Source organism: Dipteris shenzhenensis, chromosome 9, assembly GCF_047967505.1.
Source record: "Dipteris shenzhenensis isolate YYH24624 ecotype China chromosome 9, Dip_SZ_1.0, whole genome shotgun sequence".
NCBI lineage: Eukaryota > Viridiplantae > Streptophyta > Polypodiopsida > Gleicheniales > Dipteridaceae > Dipteris > Dipteris shenzhenensis.
Genome location: NC_141604.1, coordinates 852,334 through 872,538, shown reverse-complemented (window position 1 = coordinate 872,538; position 20,205 = coordinate 852,334). Strand labels below are relative to the sequence as shown.

Below are 20,205 nucleotides of genomic sequence, written 5' to 3'. Positions count from 1 at the left end.
ATCAGGCACGATCCATTTGATCCCCTGATTGTGCAGAGAAGGACAAATATTTCCTGATTGGGCGGAAAAGAGAGAATAACACAATTTGTTCAAGTTGAAAAATCAATTTCTCTGTTCTGTGCTGCTTCACACTTTCCACCAGTTTGCCAAGTTTATACCATCTATTAGTCGATGATTATGTAGCAATGACCAACTTTCCAATCTGGCTGTAACCCCGTAAACAGATGCTTTGATCCAAGTTTGTCTTCCCTCTACTCCCCTAGAGAGAATCACTGTTCTTATTGTTAATAAGTGTGAGTGATTGGCTTTGAAATTCCTAAATCGCGAGGATAACACATGATGAAGTCGACGATAATATTGCCACCACCATTTGGGCAGCATGTGTATCCCTCAAAACGCATCCATTTTGGTTATCCAACATACACAATCATTTTAATTGCCTGCAGTATGTGACTGTAGACTCTCTGTGTCCTCTGATGTGCGACTAAGTTTCCTTGCTGTGGTATCATGATGATACTCTCTTGAACAACTAGAATCTCTATCTACATGTTCGTCATGCACGAAGAGTTTGGCGGAGCTCCAATACAATAGCTTGCAGTCCATGCTCTCCAAGGGTGGGACTATCTATTGAAGGAAAACATAGTAGTCGAGGCCCTCTAGATGGAATTGCGCTCCCAGCTCTATACCAGCAAACAATATGCAGCTCCTTTAGTTAATTCATAGCTGTATAATTCAAATGGCAACAAGAGGAATCAATTTGCAGCACCGGTAATCAGTTCGCACTTCAGCATAGTCATCGCTTGGAAGCTGGAAACTCCGGACAGCAGCGGTAAAACTCAACAATGTAACTGGAACACAATTTGCAATGAAGGAAGGGTCTGGGAGATGGAGGAAGAGAAAGAAGACACAGCATTGGGGCCTCCAAAGTTCTTTATTACAATAAAATAACTTGTACAATTGGCTCACGGAAGAGCATGAAGCTGAGTACAATTCTCAATAGAACTTAGAGCTGAGATGCTCGTCTTTTATAATCTAGGCCTAGCTTGTGCTTTTCCAAAAGCTAGACCTGCTTTTCTAGCCTATAATAGGCTATTTTTTACTAAAGTTGGCTTTTACTGCTTTTCTCCATAGAGAAGAGGGGCACCTGCTGCACCCTGTCCAAGTGCCTTACTCATACATGCGAAAAATTACGCACGTGGATCCCATTGTATCTTCTGGTGAGGTTTGCCCTCCTATAACCAAAGACACCACCCTGCCCCCTCCTATCCCTGTCGAGATTGGAACTGGGCCAATGGTTCAATGCTTGCCCAAGTGGCCCACTACCCTGATCGTCTGCCACTTGAGCAAATCCTGTGCCTCGTCAACCCATAGTCTCAGGCTGAAGGACGCCTCTAGGCCTTACTCTCTACACTCTAGAATGATAGGAGCAAGGAGAACTGGGGTGAGGCTCTGTGCAGCTTCTCCCACGAAGACTCTGAGATTGCAGTGTTGATCTCCAACATACGGATGCTTGTGCCCAAACTCGTGCCTATGCCTCTAGCAAAGGGGGGTCCAAGCCCTGAAAGGGCTAGTAGGGCCACTATCCCACTGTGCCCATCCGACATGTGTATGACCTTGAACCTCTGAATGCCAAACTCCTCACAACATAATGGGCTGGATCCAATGAGCTCTTTGAACCAGTGCCACCATATCTTGTGAAGACTCCTCATCAGGGGGAGCCCTTCCTTGTGAGGGGAGCCTTCGAAGAGTGAGGGGAGCCTTCGAAGAGATCCACCTGCGAGACTGCTGCAATTGTCCTTCTATGCGGACTGCGGTGTGTGTTCCTGAAAAGCCCTCGCCGAAGCAAGGGCTTTCAAGGCTCGGAGCGTGGGGTAAGACCGCATACCAAATCTTGCGATCAATGTTGCCAAGTTCTCCCTCTGCTTGGGGCAAGATCACCGTCTGCCAAGCAACCGTGGCTGTATTGTTCTTGGGGCCATTTGAACCTGCCCACAAGAAATTGCGCACTAGGTGCCTGAGCTGTCCCATGTAGCTTTGTGAAGACACCAATAAGAGGCTATCCACGAAGCTGTAGCCAGGAGGGCAAGATCACCATCTGCCAAGCAACCGTGGCTCTATGTTCTTGGGGCCATTTGAACCTGCCCACAAGAAATTGCGCACTAGGTGCCTGAGCTGTCCCATGCAGCTCTGTGAAGACACCAAGAAGAAGCTATGTACGAAGCTGTAGCCAGGAGAACCTGGTAGGCCACTAGGGTGTTTCCTGCGCGAGAGGGTTTGGCTGAGCTACAAATACATGAGCTTGCGCTGCACTCTCTCCAGCGCAAATGCAATGTGCTGCTTTGCTGAAATGTCAATGTCCCACTTGGCAGCCCAGGTATCTTGATGTATGCTTGTGTGGAATCAGGAGCTAACTGCAGCTCTCCAATCCAAGATCTCCTGGACCTCCTTCGCCTTGAAGATTCCAATCGATTTGGTCCAGTTGATCTTGGCCTCGGAGGCCAAGTGTGAACCCGCTAGGGCTCCCGAGGCCCCCTTTAGGCTCTTTTGCTATGCCCTCATAAAGAGTGCTGTGTCATCTTCAAACACTGAGTCAAATAGCTCCTCCTAGTGAATTGGGAGTTGCAGTCCCACGAGGCCTGGTGCCTGAGAATGCAGAAAGTAGCCCAGAGTCTTTGCTACAAAGAGAGATACGACCATAGTGAGCGGGAAAGTGCAAAGGCCTCCCCCATGTGACCTCGGATAAGCATCTCACTGGAACTCCTTGCATACATGGCTAAATCGACTTATCTAAAAAACCCATCCTCTGCATGGTGCAATAACGCTTATTGAAATCAAAAGAAAGTTGTGATAGGTTAAGACTCCTCTCGAGCCCAATCGACTGCCTCTCAAAAGGTGAAGCTATTGTTCAAGGTGCTGCGTTTCCGAATAAAACTTGTTTGCATGTCGTGGATGATCTCAGTGAGGTGGTGCCACAACCATAGGCTGAAGGCCTTAGCTAAGATCTTGTAAGCGGTGTCCAACAGAGTGATCCGCCTTCACTAATGGATGTCAGACCTGCCCCCCCTCCCCCTTTGCTTGGGATCAAACAAATCCACCCACCGAGAGAGCCCGCTACTCAAGCCAATTGAAGGTGAATGTGAATGAGCTCACAGAAGCACTTAAAGAAGGATGATGTCCGTTGATCCTCCCCAGGGCACTTTTGCGGAGGGAGGGCCTTGAGAGCCTCCAAAATCTTCTCATCAATGAAAGGCGCCTCCACCTGGTTGCTCATACTTGGGGAGACCAATGCCAGGATATGGTTCCATAAATGGGGAGACCATTGCCGGGATATGGGTCCATACTACCTCCGAGGCTGCAAGGATCGGGGAAACTCCTTTGAATAAGGTTTTTCGGCATTAGGCAGTTTAGTCTGGCTCTCTAACACTTGTTTGATGATAGGATAGAATGATGTAGCCAGTGATTATATTACGTGCTTCAGGATTCCAAATCATGTAGGCTTTGTGATCATCACTATAGCACCAAATATTTAATTGATTTGGTATCAATGCTCTTTCTATCACATATGTAAGCATAAGTCACGTAGCTAAATATCCTCAAGTAATCTATTTTAAGCTTTACACATGTAAGGGCCTCTTCAGGTGTCTTGATCAATATGGCTTTTGTAGTACTTTGATTATGGAGATACACTATTGTATTATCACTCCATAAGTAGTTTAGGATATTTTGGGCTTTGAGCATGCTCTTGGTTTCTCACATAGAGTATGGTTCATGCGCTCATCAACGGTGTTTTGTTGGGGACTATGAGAAGTACAATGTTGTCTTTCAATATTCGTTCTCTTTACAGAATCCAATTAATTTCCTAGATTTATATTCTTCTTCTTATCCAATTTGAGAGCTTTAATCAGCTTGCTAGTGTGGTTTTCAACCATGGCAACAAATCCTTAAAGTATTTTATTGTCTCAGACTACTACTTTCAAAAGTACACCAATGTCTCTCTGAAATAATTGTCTATGAATGTTAAGAAGTAGAGCTTACCTTTTATTGATCCTTTTATCAAAGGATCACATAAGCTAGAATACCTTTCTTCCTTGAACCTTTCTTTGAAAACTTTTTATGGCCGTGCTTTCCGAAGATACATCGTTTATAGTTATCTTCTCCTTGAGAATAGGAGACATGCCACTGACAGCCTTTCATGTTGATGAGAACTAGCCTATGCATGTTCAAGTGGCTAAACTTTTCATGCCATCTTGTTCAATTGAAAGATATAGGCCTCATCTTCTAGATTAGACGATATACATGCCGTTTTCTTCGACTCCTTTGGCTATGAGATCATCATCCTTGTCTCATATGAGACATTTTTCCTTCATCAAATTCCATCTTCTTATTCTTCTTAGTGATCGCGCTAAGAGATAGAACGGTTTTCTTCAGACTTGGAACATGAAAAACATTACGTATGTCCCATACGTCTTTATTCATCATTCACACCGTTGTGTCATTTTAATCATGATGATCTCTATTACCAGGCTGACACCAAGAAGTAAAGTGCTTTGGTTTAAGGCTGAATTGGGGTTTCTGGTTTTGCTTTCATAAATGTAGTATCATCCCAATTTCATAACTTCTTACTCTACCTTTTGGTTTTCTTAAGTGATGAGGTAACCATTAAGCTGAGTTAATGAGGGAGGATGCTCTCTGTAAGAGAGCGTCATGAAAAATTGTCTCACGAGTTTGGAAGACTATTGATAGCTGCAGTGGAGATGCATCGAACTCAGCCTGAATGATATGATGTGGCACTGATGGCTTGCCTCAGATTATCCGTGAGAGCAAGGTGATTTGTAGTTGCTCTACCTGAGCCCACTGTGTGTTTGAGAGATCCGGCCCCCCAACAAGGGCTACCGTTTGCTGGTCGAACCAAGGAGTCAAAGCAAAGAGCCTTGGTCCGGGGGTTCTGAAAGTGTGAGTGGAAGCACTGTCTCTCCAGGCGAGTGAGGCATACTCCTTGCTCAAACGGGCTTGCATCATTGGCCTCATCATGAAAATTGAGCCAGAGAAGATGACAGCTATGTAGGTATATGAGGAGACAATCTTGACCACAGAGAGAGAAAGAAAGGAATAAAGTTTATTAAAGTCTTCAGAAGACCGATGGGTCTATGAGACTGTGAAAAACCTGGTACAAACGAGCTGTGGTGGTGGAGCTACTAAATGAGCATCCACACCAATGCAAATGCAAAATATGCAGGATGTCAATACTAAATCCTAGATACAACATAGTCATGTCACGTCGGTAGTCGACTATCTCATTATCATCATCATCATCATCACCATCAAGACATCGGGGTGGATGTGGCAATGGGGGCATGAAATCGGCGATAGAGTGCTGTCGACCACTCAAAGGTGCAGCCTTGGCATGTCTCCTGGTCATGGCTTTGCATCTAACTAGGGCTACTGTGACCCCCGTCGGGCGAGACCCGCCGACTCTAAACATGGAGGGGATGTCCCCAAGTGTGATCTGTGTGTCAACCCCCTGTCTGAGCTATCGGGTCACAGGCTCCGGGTCCCGGTCATGTCGAGGCCTCGTCCCATGGGTGTCCATGTGATCTGGCTGGAAAAACTCCGTGATAGAACTCTGAGAGGGATCATCCAAGGAAGAAGTCTGCTCCTGTCTCCGTGCTCAAAGTATCCTCTCGTGGAGTCTGAGTGCCTCATGAAGGAAACCTACCAAACATCGCTTGTCTGGGTAGGAGATGAATTGAGCCAAAACCCCATAGTTGTCTCTGAAGAGGCAGTAGAAACGCCCGCGAGGTCCGGAATGTGTGTAGTTGTAATAGATCCTCACGGATAACCTGGTTGACCTCATGTGATAGGAGGCGGAAGCACTGTCTCTCTAGTCTAGCCAATGAAGCATATCCTTTGCTCAAGCGTGCCTGCATCGCAGGTCTCATAGTGAAAGTGGGTCTGGAAAAGACGACCCCAAGATAAGTGTATGATGAAACTACCTCAACAGGTGATTCCTCAAATGTGAACTGCTCCTGGCGCATGACAGCTCGAGATGTATTGAAGATCATAACCTTGGTTTTGCCCAGGTTGACCTTCAAATCGTGAGACTCATAAAAGGACTCCAGTGCGTCAAGGTGTCTCTGGAGTCCCTCTGCTGAAGAAGACAAGAGAGCCACGTCATCTGCGTAAAGCAATATCCGGATCAGCGTGCCCGCAAGAAAGCAACCTACCCCCCCTGTGTCTGCATCACTGTCTCAAGCTCGTCAATGTATAGGCCAAACAAGGTAGGTGATAATGGACACCCTTGTTTGACCCCGATAGTGCTCATGATCTCGTCTGTCCACCCAGATCTCGCCCGGAGTAGGTAGATGAGTGATTGCGATCAAAGCGTATATCATGGTAGGTGGAGTAAGAACTCAGCGGGGTGGAAAGTGCTGCGCGACAGGGAGTGGAAATGCTAAAGAAAAGATAGGTGTGATCAGCCCCTGGAGGGAGAGGTGCTATGGTAAAGTCAGTAATGCGAGATGTGAAGGCAGGGGATCCCATGATGTAGTCAACAACACTGGAGCCTCCCTCATGTGGAAAGCACGTGAAACCACCTGAGGCGGGCCATCTGTCAAGACCATTGTAAATGATGAAATCATGCATCCTGTCGAGGTCTAATAGGGCCTGCCCATAAGATGTGAACGGTCCGCGTCTGTCAGCCGAAACCTGTAGTATACCTGCCTCCTCAAGGTCAATGTCTGGCAGTAGAGTGGAATCATCCCTGTCGAGTGTGGTGCTTGACGAGCGCTTGTCCTCGCACTGAAGTTCCCAACTAGGAGGACTTCTCCGCAGCTGGAGAAGTCAACAATGGACTGATAAAGAGCAGCAAATGGAGATGTCTCATCCTCCTCTCGAATATCTATGGCAAAGTGGGAAGTCTTAGGGGGAAGTAGCAAACAACAATAAACAGATCCCGACTGTCAATGTGCCGAATCCGGATCCAAAGAAACCTGGAATGGCCCTCAAAAGTGTGGATCTGTAAAGGACTGCGACTCTGCCTGACCCTCGAACCCGTCCTGTATCCCTCGTCTCATCTCTATAGGCAGACTCCCATGTATACCCGCTGACTACTGGTAGTGGGCGCCCTGGACTCTGATGTGTCTCTGTATAAAAGACTATGTCGTGACCTGTATAGGATTCTAAGAAATTCCCTAGTTCTGACCATAAGGTACCATTACAGTTCCAGATGGTGTAAGATAGGGTCTCGGATATCTAAGTCTCATAGACCCTGCCCCCCTATGTGGGAGGGGAGGTGGGTGTCCGACGGGGGCCTGTAAGGAGTCGTCCATGTTGTACTTCTGCCCACTTCTCCTCCTTGCGGGCTTGATCCCGCTGCTGCAACAGGAAGCACCTCTCCTCAACATGTAGTGGAGTGAGGTCCTCATCCATGGAGATCGCTGGCTGGTCTTATAAGGCTGACCTACGACATAAAGCCGAAAGTCGTGCCTGAGCGTCATGGAACCGTATGATAAGGGGTTGCTCTCGGTTGGGGTCCCTCCCTACCCGCCATGCTCTCTCAATCCTGTGCTCTCCCTAGAGTAGTGGCCACGAAGGCCATCACATCTGCCATCAGTGTAGCCTCAGTGCGTGGGATCCCACGCACTCTAATGTTGAGAGCCTTACTGGCTCTCTGCTGTTGCTCCAAGAGGGTAGTCGAAACGGTTACCCTTGCAAGTCCTGTTTGGCTACATCGACCCATCTGGACGTCTCCTCGATGGCAGATTGCATGCTCGCAATCTGTTCCTTCACAACTGGGGTGCTCCTTGGGACTGTGCGTATAGCAGTGACCTCCTGTCAGAGCTGTGAGATCTCCTGTCTGAGCCCTTGAATAAGATCAGCTTGGTCTCGGATAGCCTGAGACTGCTTCTATATGAGACACGCCTGCTCTTGGGTGAAACGTGTTTGCTCCTGTGCGAAGTGTGACAGCTCCATCTCGCGCTCTCGGATGCTATGTACCTCCATCAGCAAGTTCTCCCAAGCCTCTGATGGGCCAGCTCGTCCGTGCCCTAGTGGAAACTGAAAGGATTGTGGCATGAGAGTGGGGGGATGAGACTGGAGGTTGGGTGATGACTGGAAAAAGGTCGAGTAGTGCAGAACAGTTTATGACCCCTCCAAAGTAGGTGTCATAATCGGAGAGAGAATTGTAGCGGGAGAAGAAGGGAGAGATGGTGTCAGTGACAACTCCTCTATCCTAGGGGAGGGTGGAGCAATCGATGTCACGGGTAGGGGTATATCAGTGCCAGTAGCTGTAACTTTAGATGTAGTGGTTGTGGATGGAAGTGGAGCTGAAACTGGAACTGAGGCTGAAGCTGATGTAGCTGAGACTGAAGCTGAAACTGAAGCTGAAGCTGAAGCTGAGGTTGAGGCTGAGGTGGACCCCGCCTTTGCTTTGCTTTCAACTCCGAGTCCACTGCGGTTGTAGCGTGTGTTCTGACCTTTCCCCATTTCTTTGTTTGGCTAATCCCGCATTCGGTGCAGGTCTTAGTGCAGGAGCGGGACCATGAGCATGAGCATGAGCGCCCCCCCCCCCCCCCCCCCCCGGGCGGCGGGAGGCACACCCAGTCCTGGAAGATGAGGGCTGAAAATGGTGGGGATGAAGGCGAATGAAGGTGGAGAAGCAAGGAGGGAGGTGGGGCTGCAGGGCGGGCAAGGAGGGAGCTGCGTGTGTGGGGAGGAGCTGTGAAAGAGGAGAGGAGGGGACGGAGCTGTAGTGGGGGGGGGCAGCGAGCAGCAGAGGAGAGGAGGGGGCGGAGCTGCAGCGGGGGGGGGGGGGCAGCGAGCAGGAGAGGAGAGGAGGGGGCGGAGCTGCAGGGGGCAGCGAGCAGGAACAGAGAGGAGGGAGCTGCGCGGGCGGGGATGAGCCTCACAGGCGGGGAGGAACAGCGCTGGGTGGGCTGCAGGAGAGAGGCGGAGCTGCGGGAGTGGACGGAGCTGCGGAGGGATGAGATATTAACTTGGCATGAGCCTTGTCCCACTCGAAAAGCGCCATACCGACTTGAAAGACTGCAAACTTCCCCGCTAGGTGCTTAAGCCTCCAGTAGGCACGCTCCAATGCCTTGGGATCGATTGCGAAGCGGTCGAGAAGAGAGAGAGAGAGAGAGAGAGAGAGAGAGACGTCCGTAGAAAGCCTCACGGGCTTATGGGACAAAGTATTAAGTACAAAACAAAACCCTTACATCATCTGGATAAACTAGAGAGGGCCGAGGAGTGCACATGGCAACTCAGCTCGAGCTTGTAGCACACATCTAAGTTGTAGTCCTGTATCAAAATGGCCTTCATTACATCAGTTTAAGACTGAGGGTCTTTAGAGTTAGATTTGAAATCTCGAATTAATGCTATTCCGTCTCGGTAGACTGCCCATTTTCCAGCTTTTCGTGCATCCTTGACTTTAGTGAGTTCACTATTCCTTTGTTTGAGTTGAGTCGGGGTGAGGTCCTTAGATATCCATATCTTTGTACCCTTCAACTTATTTGTGTGTGTTGGAGGATATTGACTCTATCTGTCCTTTCATTGAAGTAAACCTGCCCTTGTGTTCCCTTTTGAGCGATGTAGCTAATATGGGTTTCATCCCATTCAATTTGTGGTTTATTCTTCTTGAGGCATATTATCTTCACATCTTCTGTGAAATCTACATCCTCACTAGAGCAGCCAAAGCAATCCTTGGGCAGCCCCCCAATGTGTAATAGTTTCTTGTTATTTACTGCTGCTTCCTGCTCTATTAATTTTATTGCTAGTCACAATATCCATCTCTTCCTTGGCTGAGCTAACCTGAGTATTGATAATCTCTTTGACCGTAGAAACAAGTGTTGGTATTGGCGGAGAGGTTCTGCACTTTTCCATGACCTCTGCAATGATCTCCTGCTTGTCCTTACTCTTTATCTCCTTCAACCAAGAGCTGCAACCATAAGCCTGAGCTCTTTAACTTCTTTGCTTTAGGTAGTAAATTTGTTCCTGTGGATCTGATCCAATCTTTCTTTTGAATGTCAACGCATAGGGGCTAGGTGTGGCTGCAACAGAGGAGTACAAAGGCTTGTTGGTTGGGGTAGACGCAAACAACTTAGTCTTGGGAAACTCGATATTGGCCTGCAGAAGTCTGAGAAACCCCCTTGTTGAAGATAACCCCTAAGCTGGGCTAGGGGTTCAGCCCAGCCTAGGCTTGTAGGAAAGAGGGCGACGCTACTAGTGATGCCCTAGTCGAAAGGCAATACGGGCCTTGTACGGAGGTACGGGTCCTGCACGGCGGTGACAACGGCTGTACGAAGGTGTTAACGGTGTTGACGGCAGTTGACGGCCTGTATGGAAGTGAAAAAGGGGGAGGAAGCCAGCCAAAACATGAGGAGTGCAGCCAACAGCCAAAAAGAGCAGGAAACAAACTGAGCCTGACGTTAAAATCTGCCCAGAATGCTTCTGCTAGGCCTGGAATGCTCCAGGAGGGTGAGGGGAGAGAGATGGTATTCCTTGGGCCCAACTTTTAGACCCCTCTCTATTGCCTTTTCCTTGCCCCTAGGACCTCGTGGTGCACCTAGAATTTGCCCCTAGGGACTTCTAGGAAGTTTGCACTTCCTTTAGCCAGTTCCTCATGGCCAAACTATTACTAAACTTTCAGCATGCATGCCTGGTGCTACATCATTAGTCTGTTCAAAAACCTGAAAAGGACCTAGTATCTCATCTTCAGCTTTGCGTTCACTTTGTCCTTGCCTTTCAGCTTCCCGAGTCGTGCTTTCTGGAAACGCAGCAGCACCCAATCACCCTCTTTCAAGAGTAACTCGCGGCGATGCTTATCTACTGCCCGTTTGTGCTTCTGCTGGCTTTTCTGGAGGGCTGTTTTAACCTTTTGGTAAGCAATATCCAGACTTTCCACAAAGCTGTCCGCTTCAAAAATTTTCTTTCATATGCAGGATGGGAGGTACCTTCCATTCTCTTGCCACAATTTCAAAGGGTGCTTTCCCTGTGGATGAATGTACAGTGTTGTTGTGTGCAAATTCAACAAGTGGCAGAAATTGCTCCCATTTCAATTGCTGGTCTGAAACATAACATTCAAGAAGATCAAGGGCAGTGGAGTTGGCTTCTTCTGATTTTAGGATGGAAAGAGGATGAGAAATTCAGCGTAGTACCCATATTCTCAAAGATGCCCCTCCAGAAAAGACTTGTCATCTGCGGGTCTCGATCACTGACAATTGATTGAGGCATCCCGTGATGTTTGAACTAAAAAGTCTCGCCAGCTGGTTTGCTGTAATCTTCTTTTGTACATGAATAAAATGGGCCTGCTTGCTGAATCTGCAAATAATGGTCCATATCCGATGGTGTACGAGGAAGATCATAGATAAAGTCCATGGCAATGCTTTGTCAAGGTTGATCAGGAATAGGTAAAGGCTGCAGCAGTCCAGCCGGCTTCCATAGCCTTAATGGTGGCATCAATGCCTCTGTGTCGTGCATAAGGTGGGGCATGACTCTCTGTCAAAACTTTTGGCCTCAATTGTTTCATGACACAGAGTCTGCCATGCATCATCAAAATCATGGTATGCAATGGTAACAGCTGAAACTTGCGGCTTAACAGATACTGCATCTGGGGTGGGCTTTCGTGAAAGTGCATCTGCAACAACATTCTTCCCAGGCACATGCACAATCTGAAAATGAAACATAGAAAGAAAATTTGCACACCTCATATGCTTCTCAGACAACTTTCTCTAAGTGAGAAAGTACCGCAAGGACTGGTGATCAGTCTGAACATGAAAATCAGCGCCTAAAAGATAGTGCTTCCAGGTCGAAAGAGCATGTATGACAGCCAACATCTCTTTCTCATAGATCCCGAAATTCATTTCAGCGTCTTGGAGCACTCTACTCTTGTATGCCACCACTCTACCATCTTGCATAAGTATCCCGCCTACGTTGTTCCCACATGCATTTGCTTGGACAACGAAAGGCTTGCGAAGATTAGGCCAAATGTAATACGAAATGCTGTTTGTGCACATCCTGTGGCTGAATTTTGAGCTGGTGATAACCACTCTTCAGATCAATGCGGCTGAACATTCCAGACCCTTGTAACCTATCCAAAATATCATCTATCCTAGGTATAGGGAATCTGTTCTTAATTGTTATTTTATTGAGGGCTTGGTAGTCAATGCACATCCACCCTGATTCATAATTTCCTCTTGCTGGGCTGCGTTGACCTTGTAAGGAGGTCTATTAGGTGGGCTGCTATTAGGGATTATGTCTATCGTATGGTCTTCTGGCCTTTCAGGGGGCAACTCTTGTGGAAGAGAGTCAGAAAAGCACTCCTTAAACTGAAAAAGAAATCTGTTAGGTTGGCTGCTATCATGGATTATGTCTATTGTATGGTCTTCCGGCCAAGTGGATGATGGTGGTGAAATAGTGGTGGTAACCATAGAGGTCGAGAATGTGGTGAGCGGCATGGGCTTTGGGTGGGCCCCTTTCTTCTGGGCTGCGGTGCTGTCCATTGTCAAACCGCTCCGGTTGCTGCGTTTGTTGAAGTCCTCCAAATGAGTTGCTTTTGTGTTTTCGCCTTGTCACCGTTCCCCTTCCCCATCTCCACGTGTATGCAGATTTGGATCGAGGGGTCTCCTGCCTAGTCTCCTGTCCTCATCCCCTTGTTCCCTTCATTATGGGGGCAAAGAAGGGACTGCAGGAGGTTGAAGCTGCTGTTTTTTTTTGTTTTTTGGGAATTTATATTATTAAAAAAAAAAACCGGGGGTAGCGAGGGGCTAGCGGGGGGGCTAGCGGAGGGGGTAGCGGGGGGTAGAGAGGGGTAGCGAGAGGGGTAGCAGGGGGTAGCGAGAGGGGTAGCGAGGTAGCGGGGGGGTAGCGAGGTAGCGGGGGGGTAGCGAGGTAGCGTGGGGGTAGGTAGTGGAGGGGGTAGCGGGGGGGTAGCGAGGGGTAGCGGAGGGGGTTAGCGAGGGGGTAGCGGGGGGGGTTAGCAGAGGTAGCAGGGGAGGGGGTAGCAGAGGTAGCGGAAGGGGGTCGCGAGGCAGCAGCAGCTCATTAGGGGGGCAGGTGCCTCAGTCGCACCAGCTCCTAGGAGTTGTGCGAGGTGCAAGATGCCTCCCAGTAGTGGCGGGGAGAGAGGGAGTAGGGGGTAGGGAGGGGGTAGCGAGAGGGAGCAGGGGGTAGCGGGGGGGGCTGAGAGGGTAGGGGGCGGGGGTAGCAAGAGGGGTAGCAGGGGGTAGCGGAGGGGTTAGTGAGAGGGGTAGCAGGGGGTAGCAGGAAAGGTGAGGGCTGAGAGGAGAGGCTGAGAGACAAAATACAATCACAAAAGTAACACATACAAGCCATTGTGGGCTGAGGCAAAGGGTACTAAGACCCTTTGCTGATTACTAAGCTAAAACAAAGTACAAGACAACAAAACTAGTACTTAAACTCAAGGTCAAAATACATAGCTGGTGCTAGGATGGCTCTCCTACGAGCTGCAAAAAGATCTCGTATCCGAGTTGTCTTTGTCGATGGTGGGAGGCGTGGTCTCTGTGATCTCTGTATCTGGTGGGCCATGTCAATAGTGACCCCTTTGGTCGGCCGGTCCCCTCCAAATATTGCTGTGACGGGCTGTACCTCCATCATACGTGCCTCCATCGTGTGTGCCCTGGTCTGTCCCTGCATCTCTGGCTGCGTCTCTCCATGTCGTCGTCTCATCCCACTGACCCACTCAGTCCTCGTGTCATCTATCTCCTCCTCTTAAGCTCCGCTATGTCTAGGGGCCGACTCAAATGTGTAGATATCTGTAACATGTCGCTAGGCTCGATCTAGCTCGGTCACACATCTCATTGTCTCCTCCTGCTCTGTGATACGGCGCAACAAGGTCTCTCTATACTGTCGCATCTCGATCAAATAGAGACCAATGCGAACCTGGTTCTGGCAGTGAATCAACCAAGAGAGAGGATTAAACCCGTGTCCCTACTGAAATAAGCAATGATATTGTCCTCGGATCTCATGGTATACAGGGCAAGTACACAGGAAGTGCTCCTTTGTCTCCATGTCTTTCAAGGTGCATAGTCTACAGATATGTTGCTCTCGCGGTGTACTTGTGGCTCTCTCTACCTCAATCCTCAACTGATGGGACGAGAGCCGCATCTATCTGATGGCGATCCTCAAGGCATGTGAGACTCCTCTGTTCTCCAAGTATTGGGGTCTGATAATCACTCCATCCACCGATACTCTGAGGAAGTGATCACGATAGAAAAGGATCTTGGTGGGGAACTCCTGTCCCCCTCCCTCCTCCCAAATCCGCAACGTGTGGAGCTGGAGTAGGTCCAACTATATGATATGGTTGATCTCATCTTGTGGAATCAGATGCCTGGAGAACTCTACGATGTCATCATGTATTGTCTCAAATGGGCTGTGCCCATTTGTGGTGACCTCATGAGCATGATGATGATGTGTCTGGGGGGAAGTAGCATACCGCAATGAAGATCGGTTGGGCATCTGGTAGGTGGACTCGTATCCATGGTGACAATCGTCCAAAATAACATTATACTCTCTTGGATAAGGCTCAAGCTGAAGAAAGTGGCTTGCACAAAGGCATGCTATATTAGAAGGTCCTACTTATTGCCCTTCAAATCCTTGAAAGTTCAGAGACAGTAAAAAAGTGATTAAGGTAAGCATGCTGAAACAATTGAAAAAATCTGACACTCCACTCATTTTTTGGAGACGAAGGATAGTGACGATACTGTTTGCAACTGTGTGTGTGTATGTGTGTGTGTGGTGTAATATGGCTGTTTGGAACTGTATTTGGTCAGATCCAGGTGGATTTTCAGAGACATTATCCTCTACACCGAGACACATGAGAGTCCAGAGAGAGGGCTGCCCACAGTGGCAGGATATATCTGGGAGTCAACTCATAGGAGAGAATTGAGGAGAGACAGTGGGGTACGAGGATATGGAGGCGTGGCTGTCCTCTTCAAAACACACTTGAGACCATTCATATCTGTAGTACGGAGAGAGGAGCACGCACGTCATATTTGGGCTTTCATGTTGAGGCCTTGATGTATCTAACTCGCATGTAGTAACTAGTTTATACTGTTCTTTCTGAGTGAGAGGGTGTTATTGCGTCCCACAACTTCAAGCAAACTTATGGCTGACATTTCTGTAATATTTGTCCTTTTGCAGCTAATAATCTTGCAGTCGATGCCATATTTGTATACACAAGACAAGGTGACATGGCATCTCTTCTGTCTCGATGTCGCCCAGATTGCCCTATCTTTGCCTTCACCCCTTCGACACATGTGAGGAGATGCTTGAATCTACAATGGGGTCTTATTCCTTTCAGATTGGACTTCACAGATGATATGGAGAGCAACCTGAATCGCACATTTGCACTATTAAAGGCAAGGGGAATGGTTAACCCAGGAGATCTTGTAATTGCCGTCTCAGACATGCTACAATCAATTCAGGTCATGACAATTCCGTAAAATAAGGACTGTAGCATCTTCTTTCTCAGATATGGGCCATTTGCACTCCTGCATATTTAATATCTTTCAATGCAGTGAGGAAGATGAGGTACTGACATTTATAGATTATGTTGTGAGATGAGTATCGGCCCAGTTGTACTTCTTTCTTAACCTAAATTTAAGGAGGAGAGAATTAAGAAAGTCTGTAATTTTTAAAAGAAGCTGCTTTTTGCACTGAGTTAATGCAAATTGGACCCTACTTACTTTACAAGTGCTAAAAGACTTTGATGCTCCTTAGCCTTCACTGCAAGCACATGTAGAATTCAAGAATGGACTGTCATTGGCTATCTCTTATCGTTCATGGGTTGGTGATATGTAGTATTTCTTTCGTATGCAATTCTAAGCTTGAAGCGGGGTCTACGATCTTGTGGTTCCTGATACACATACATTGCAATTTGCAATACAATGCAACACAATACGTTACATTATACAATACATAAGGATCCTACAGAAGCATAATGATGACATAGAAAAATCACAATAAAACTGTTTTATAACTCGAAGCAAACAAAAATACATAGTTTTGAAGATACAAAACGGTGTAGCTTGCACCCTCCACTAGCTACCAAGCACTCCGTTGGTTGCAGAGGCTTATTTTTACACTAGTAACCAAGTGGCGTGCTTTTAGTTTTATCCAATTTGGTAGCTAATGGAGTGAGCTGATGCTTGAGGGATAGAGTTTCTTGCAATAAGCTTGCCTTGTCATTGGCATTGCATTGACAAGCTGTAGCATACTCGAGTGTAACTTCAATGTGTAGTTGTTTTTTCAATTCTTGTTGGTCAAATGGAACCGTGAGAAATAGATTTGAAGTTAGGCAGTAAAAGCAGCAAAGATTTCATATTACAACATTGCAATAGGTCGAGAAGAGGGAGTTGATTTGAGATTAGAACATGGTAATAAGTTGAGGATAAGAAGGATTTAGGGCTAGAAATGATTTGTGTGCATAGGAGTGGTTTAGGGGAAGGTTTGGAAGGGTTTCAATCCCTTTTGACACTTTTCAAAAAATTCACTTTTTTTGAGGGAGTGCTACATGCGAGATCGTTTTTGGGAAAAGGAAGGGAGGTGTACGTTAAGGTGATGATGGGAACCCATCATCAAGCCTTGTTAGTTCTTTATCTTATTTCCTAATCCGTTCCTTATGAAGTCCTTTTTGACTCCAAGTCTTCCCTATTGGGAATGTCATCAATATTTCTATTTTAAAAAAAGAGCATCTAATCAATTTATATCCCATTTATTTTTGCCAAGCTAGTAAGCCTAGGTTATAATAGCACAATCTATCAGAAACAAAGTCGTTATAGAATTTACAATACTGCCACAAAATTACACTATCATTTCGTAGATCCCATATCAAAAAGCTGTACAAAGTAATCAAAATGGCATTTAGGGAATCTTGACTAAAAGACCATGGTGCACATCAATTATAGAATGAACGAACTCACTTGCTACCTCCCAAGAAAAAAAGTTTAAAAGGGTAGACATGCTTTACATTGGCTGAAATTGTTATCTTTGTGACCCCAGCAAATATTCAAATAAAGAGTAGAGGGTTAATCTTCAATGAATTCTAGTAATTAGTGACAATGAGAAAGCAAAAGATAGAAGGGCAGACATGCTTTACAATTAGCAAGTTTAGAAGGTTGGACATGCTTTACAATTGGCTTAAGTATTTATCTTCATTACCCCAACAAATTTTCAAATAAAGAGTAGAGTGCTAATCTACAATGGATCCCTGTGATCAGTGAGAATGAGAAGGGCAAAGGATAGAACATGTCAGATTTTTCTAAAGATATTATCTAAAAATCGAAAGAGGAAATATGTCACAACTATACTAGTGTCCTAAAATGATTTTACAATAAAAAATTGTTGGTGTGTATAAATCAAATAAGGATACAATGGCAGGGTATGTGATGGTAATTTTAGTAAATCCAATGGCATGATATGTGATGTGCTGCTGGAAAAGTAATGACAAAAGAGGGATCAAGAGTTTGCTGTACTATTATGCCATAGGAGAATAATAAGTTATATCAGTCCTTGTTGACTAATAACTCTAGCATCCCATAATTACTCAAAAAAGGAGAAAAAAGAAATTTTCTTAGTTAACTTGCTCAATTTTTATGTAAGGGAGGGGTTAGAATTCAAATGAGAAAATGGGAGTATACAAATTAATAAAAATCTACATAAAACCATCTTATGTAACTACTATCATAACATTACTTTGTGCAAATATAGTATGACAAAAACAAAGTTAAATTTAAATTTTGATATGAAGCACAACCAAAACCTTGGGTCTTGTAGGAGCATGTCGTAGGTTGAATAATGATGTTATGAAGGCTATATAAAGGATGATACAACTTGTTTTGGGAGCAATAAGATTTCCTAAACAATAGAATGCCATTACCACAAAATAGTCACGTGAAGTTCTCCCATTTTATCATTGTTGACTTCTTGTGCTATATATTACAAGGGTGTATGTATAAAAGAATGGGTCTCTATAAGAATATGTAATAGGTTTGGGGTTTGAGGATGTTGCCACTTGAGCTCCTCTAGCTAGACCCCAAGGGGTACACCTACAATCATCCTTTCTACTTTGTCCATTGTCCCACATCACCTGCAAGTGCTAATGTAACCTACCACATTTCATTTTCCACATCACCTACAATCATATTCTCTCCTTTGCCTGTGGTTCCATGAGAGTGCTCTCAACGGAAGCAAGAACGGAAGAAGGGAGAGAGAGCAAGAGAGAGAGACAGAGAGCCACACAAGTTTGGTGGGTGCAGAACCACCCTAATCTTCTTTTTCATTCATTTATATATGTGTTTGAGTATTGTACATAACTGGGGTTAAGGCACAGTGACCTTTAACCCCCACAACCTCCCACTTAAAGGACAATGTGCCTTTAAGGGAGAATAACAAGTGAGCATACTATCCAATGCCCATCAATACACGACAATACTCAAACCGCTGACTAGGTAGACTCTTCGTCAGCATATCTGCAGGGTTATCATCTGTATGAACCTTGACAAGCTCTATGCGCTTGTCCTCAAGTACCTCCCTGATGAAATGGTACCTGACCTCAATGTGTTTGGTCTTTGCATGAAAGACCGGATTCCGTGCTAGCTGAATAGCACTCATGGAATCACTATGCAATGTTGGTACACCTGTATGAATCCCCAAATCTCCCACTAGCCGATCAAGCCATATAGCCTCCTTGCAACCCTCTGTGGCTGCAACATACTCAGCCTCTGTGGTAGACAAAGCAATGCACTTCTGTGCACGAGACATCCACGACACTGCACCACCTGCAAAGGTGAACACATAACCGGAAGTGGATCTCCTACTATCCACATGCCCTGCATAGTCTGAATCTGTGTACCCAAGTACACGCATGTCTCCTTTACCAAAGCAAATGCACATCTCCTTGGTACCCTTCATGTACCTCATGATGCACTTAACTGCCTCCCAATGCCTCTTTCCTGGATTAGCCATATACCGGCTAACAACTCCCACTGCAAATGCAATGTCTGGTCTAGTAGCTATCATAGCATACATAAGACTCCCAACCGCTGATGCATAAGGAACCTTAGCCATCATGGCCCTCTCCTCTTCTGATTTGGGACTATCTGTATGACTCAGTTTCACATATGGAGGCAATGGAGTACTCACTGCCTTCCCCCCCTCCATATTGAAACGCTGCAATACTTTTGTAACATACTCTTTTTGTGAAAGCCAAAGGAGTTTCCTACTCCGATCACGCGTGATGCGCATACCAAGAATATGACCTGCAAATCCCAAATCCTTCATATCAAAGGCCTCATGCAACTTGGCCTTTAATGCATCTAGCTCATAAGTATTCTTGCTAGCCAATAGCATATCATCCACATATAGTGCCAAGATTATCAGGCTATTATCCTTAGCCCTTTTAGTGTAGAGGCAGTGATCAATTTCACTCCTTCTAAAACCCTGGGACCGAATGAAAGCATCAAACTTCTGATACCATTCTCTAGGTGCTTGCTTAAGACCATAGAGACTCTTCTTCAGCTTGCAAACTAAATGCTCTTTGCCCTTTTCTTCAAAGCCTTCCGGCTGCACCATGTAAATTTCCTCATGCAAATCCCCATGCAAGAAAGCTGTCTTGACATCCATTTGCATAAGCTCCATATCCTCTGATGCCACTAGTCCAAGCATGCATCTAAGTGTGGTCATCTTCACAACCGGAGAGAATATCTCATCAAAGTCCACACCCTTCTCTTGCTTGAACCCTTTAGCAACCAAACGGGCCTTGTACCTAGGCACATCATCACCTGTGACCTTCATTTTGTAGACCCATTTACATGGCAATGCTTTCTTTCCATGTGGCAAAGAAACCAAGTCCCAAGTCTTATTCTTCATAAGTGAACTCATCTCTGATTGCATAGCATACTCCCACTTGCGTTGATCCTCACGCATCATAGCCTCTCTGTAGCAAGAAGGCTCCCTGCAATCAGTAAGCATCACATAGTCTACCCCTGGAACAAACCTATCAGGCGGTCTAGACACTCTAGATGATCTTCTCAAGGGCATTTCAGCTTGCTGTCCCACTTGCATATCAGCCACATTTGGCTCATCATTTCCACCAATAGATGATCCATCATCTACCCTTGATTGTATACCTGTGGGAGTACTTGGTTGTACCATTTCTTGCACATTTGGTGCATGGACAGCTTGCTGTCT

General features: G+C 46.3%; 1 protein-coding gene across 1 annotated transcript in view; it reads left to right on the top strand.

Moving 5' to 3' along the window:
* LOC147898048 (pyruvate kinase isozyme A, chloroplastic-like) overlaps positions 1–15,781 on the top strand; it is a 115,989-nt gene extending 100,208 nt beyond the window's left edge. The window contains exon 7 of the mRNA XM_087378988.1: positions 15,157–15,781. Within this exon, the coding sequence (XP_087235114.1) occupies positions 15,157–15,458 (302 nt within the window). The 3' untranslated portion in view covers positions 15,459–15,781. The remainder of the gene's footprint in view (positions 1–15,156) is intronic.
* Positions 15,782–20,205: the final 4,424 nt, after the last annotated feature.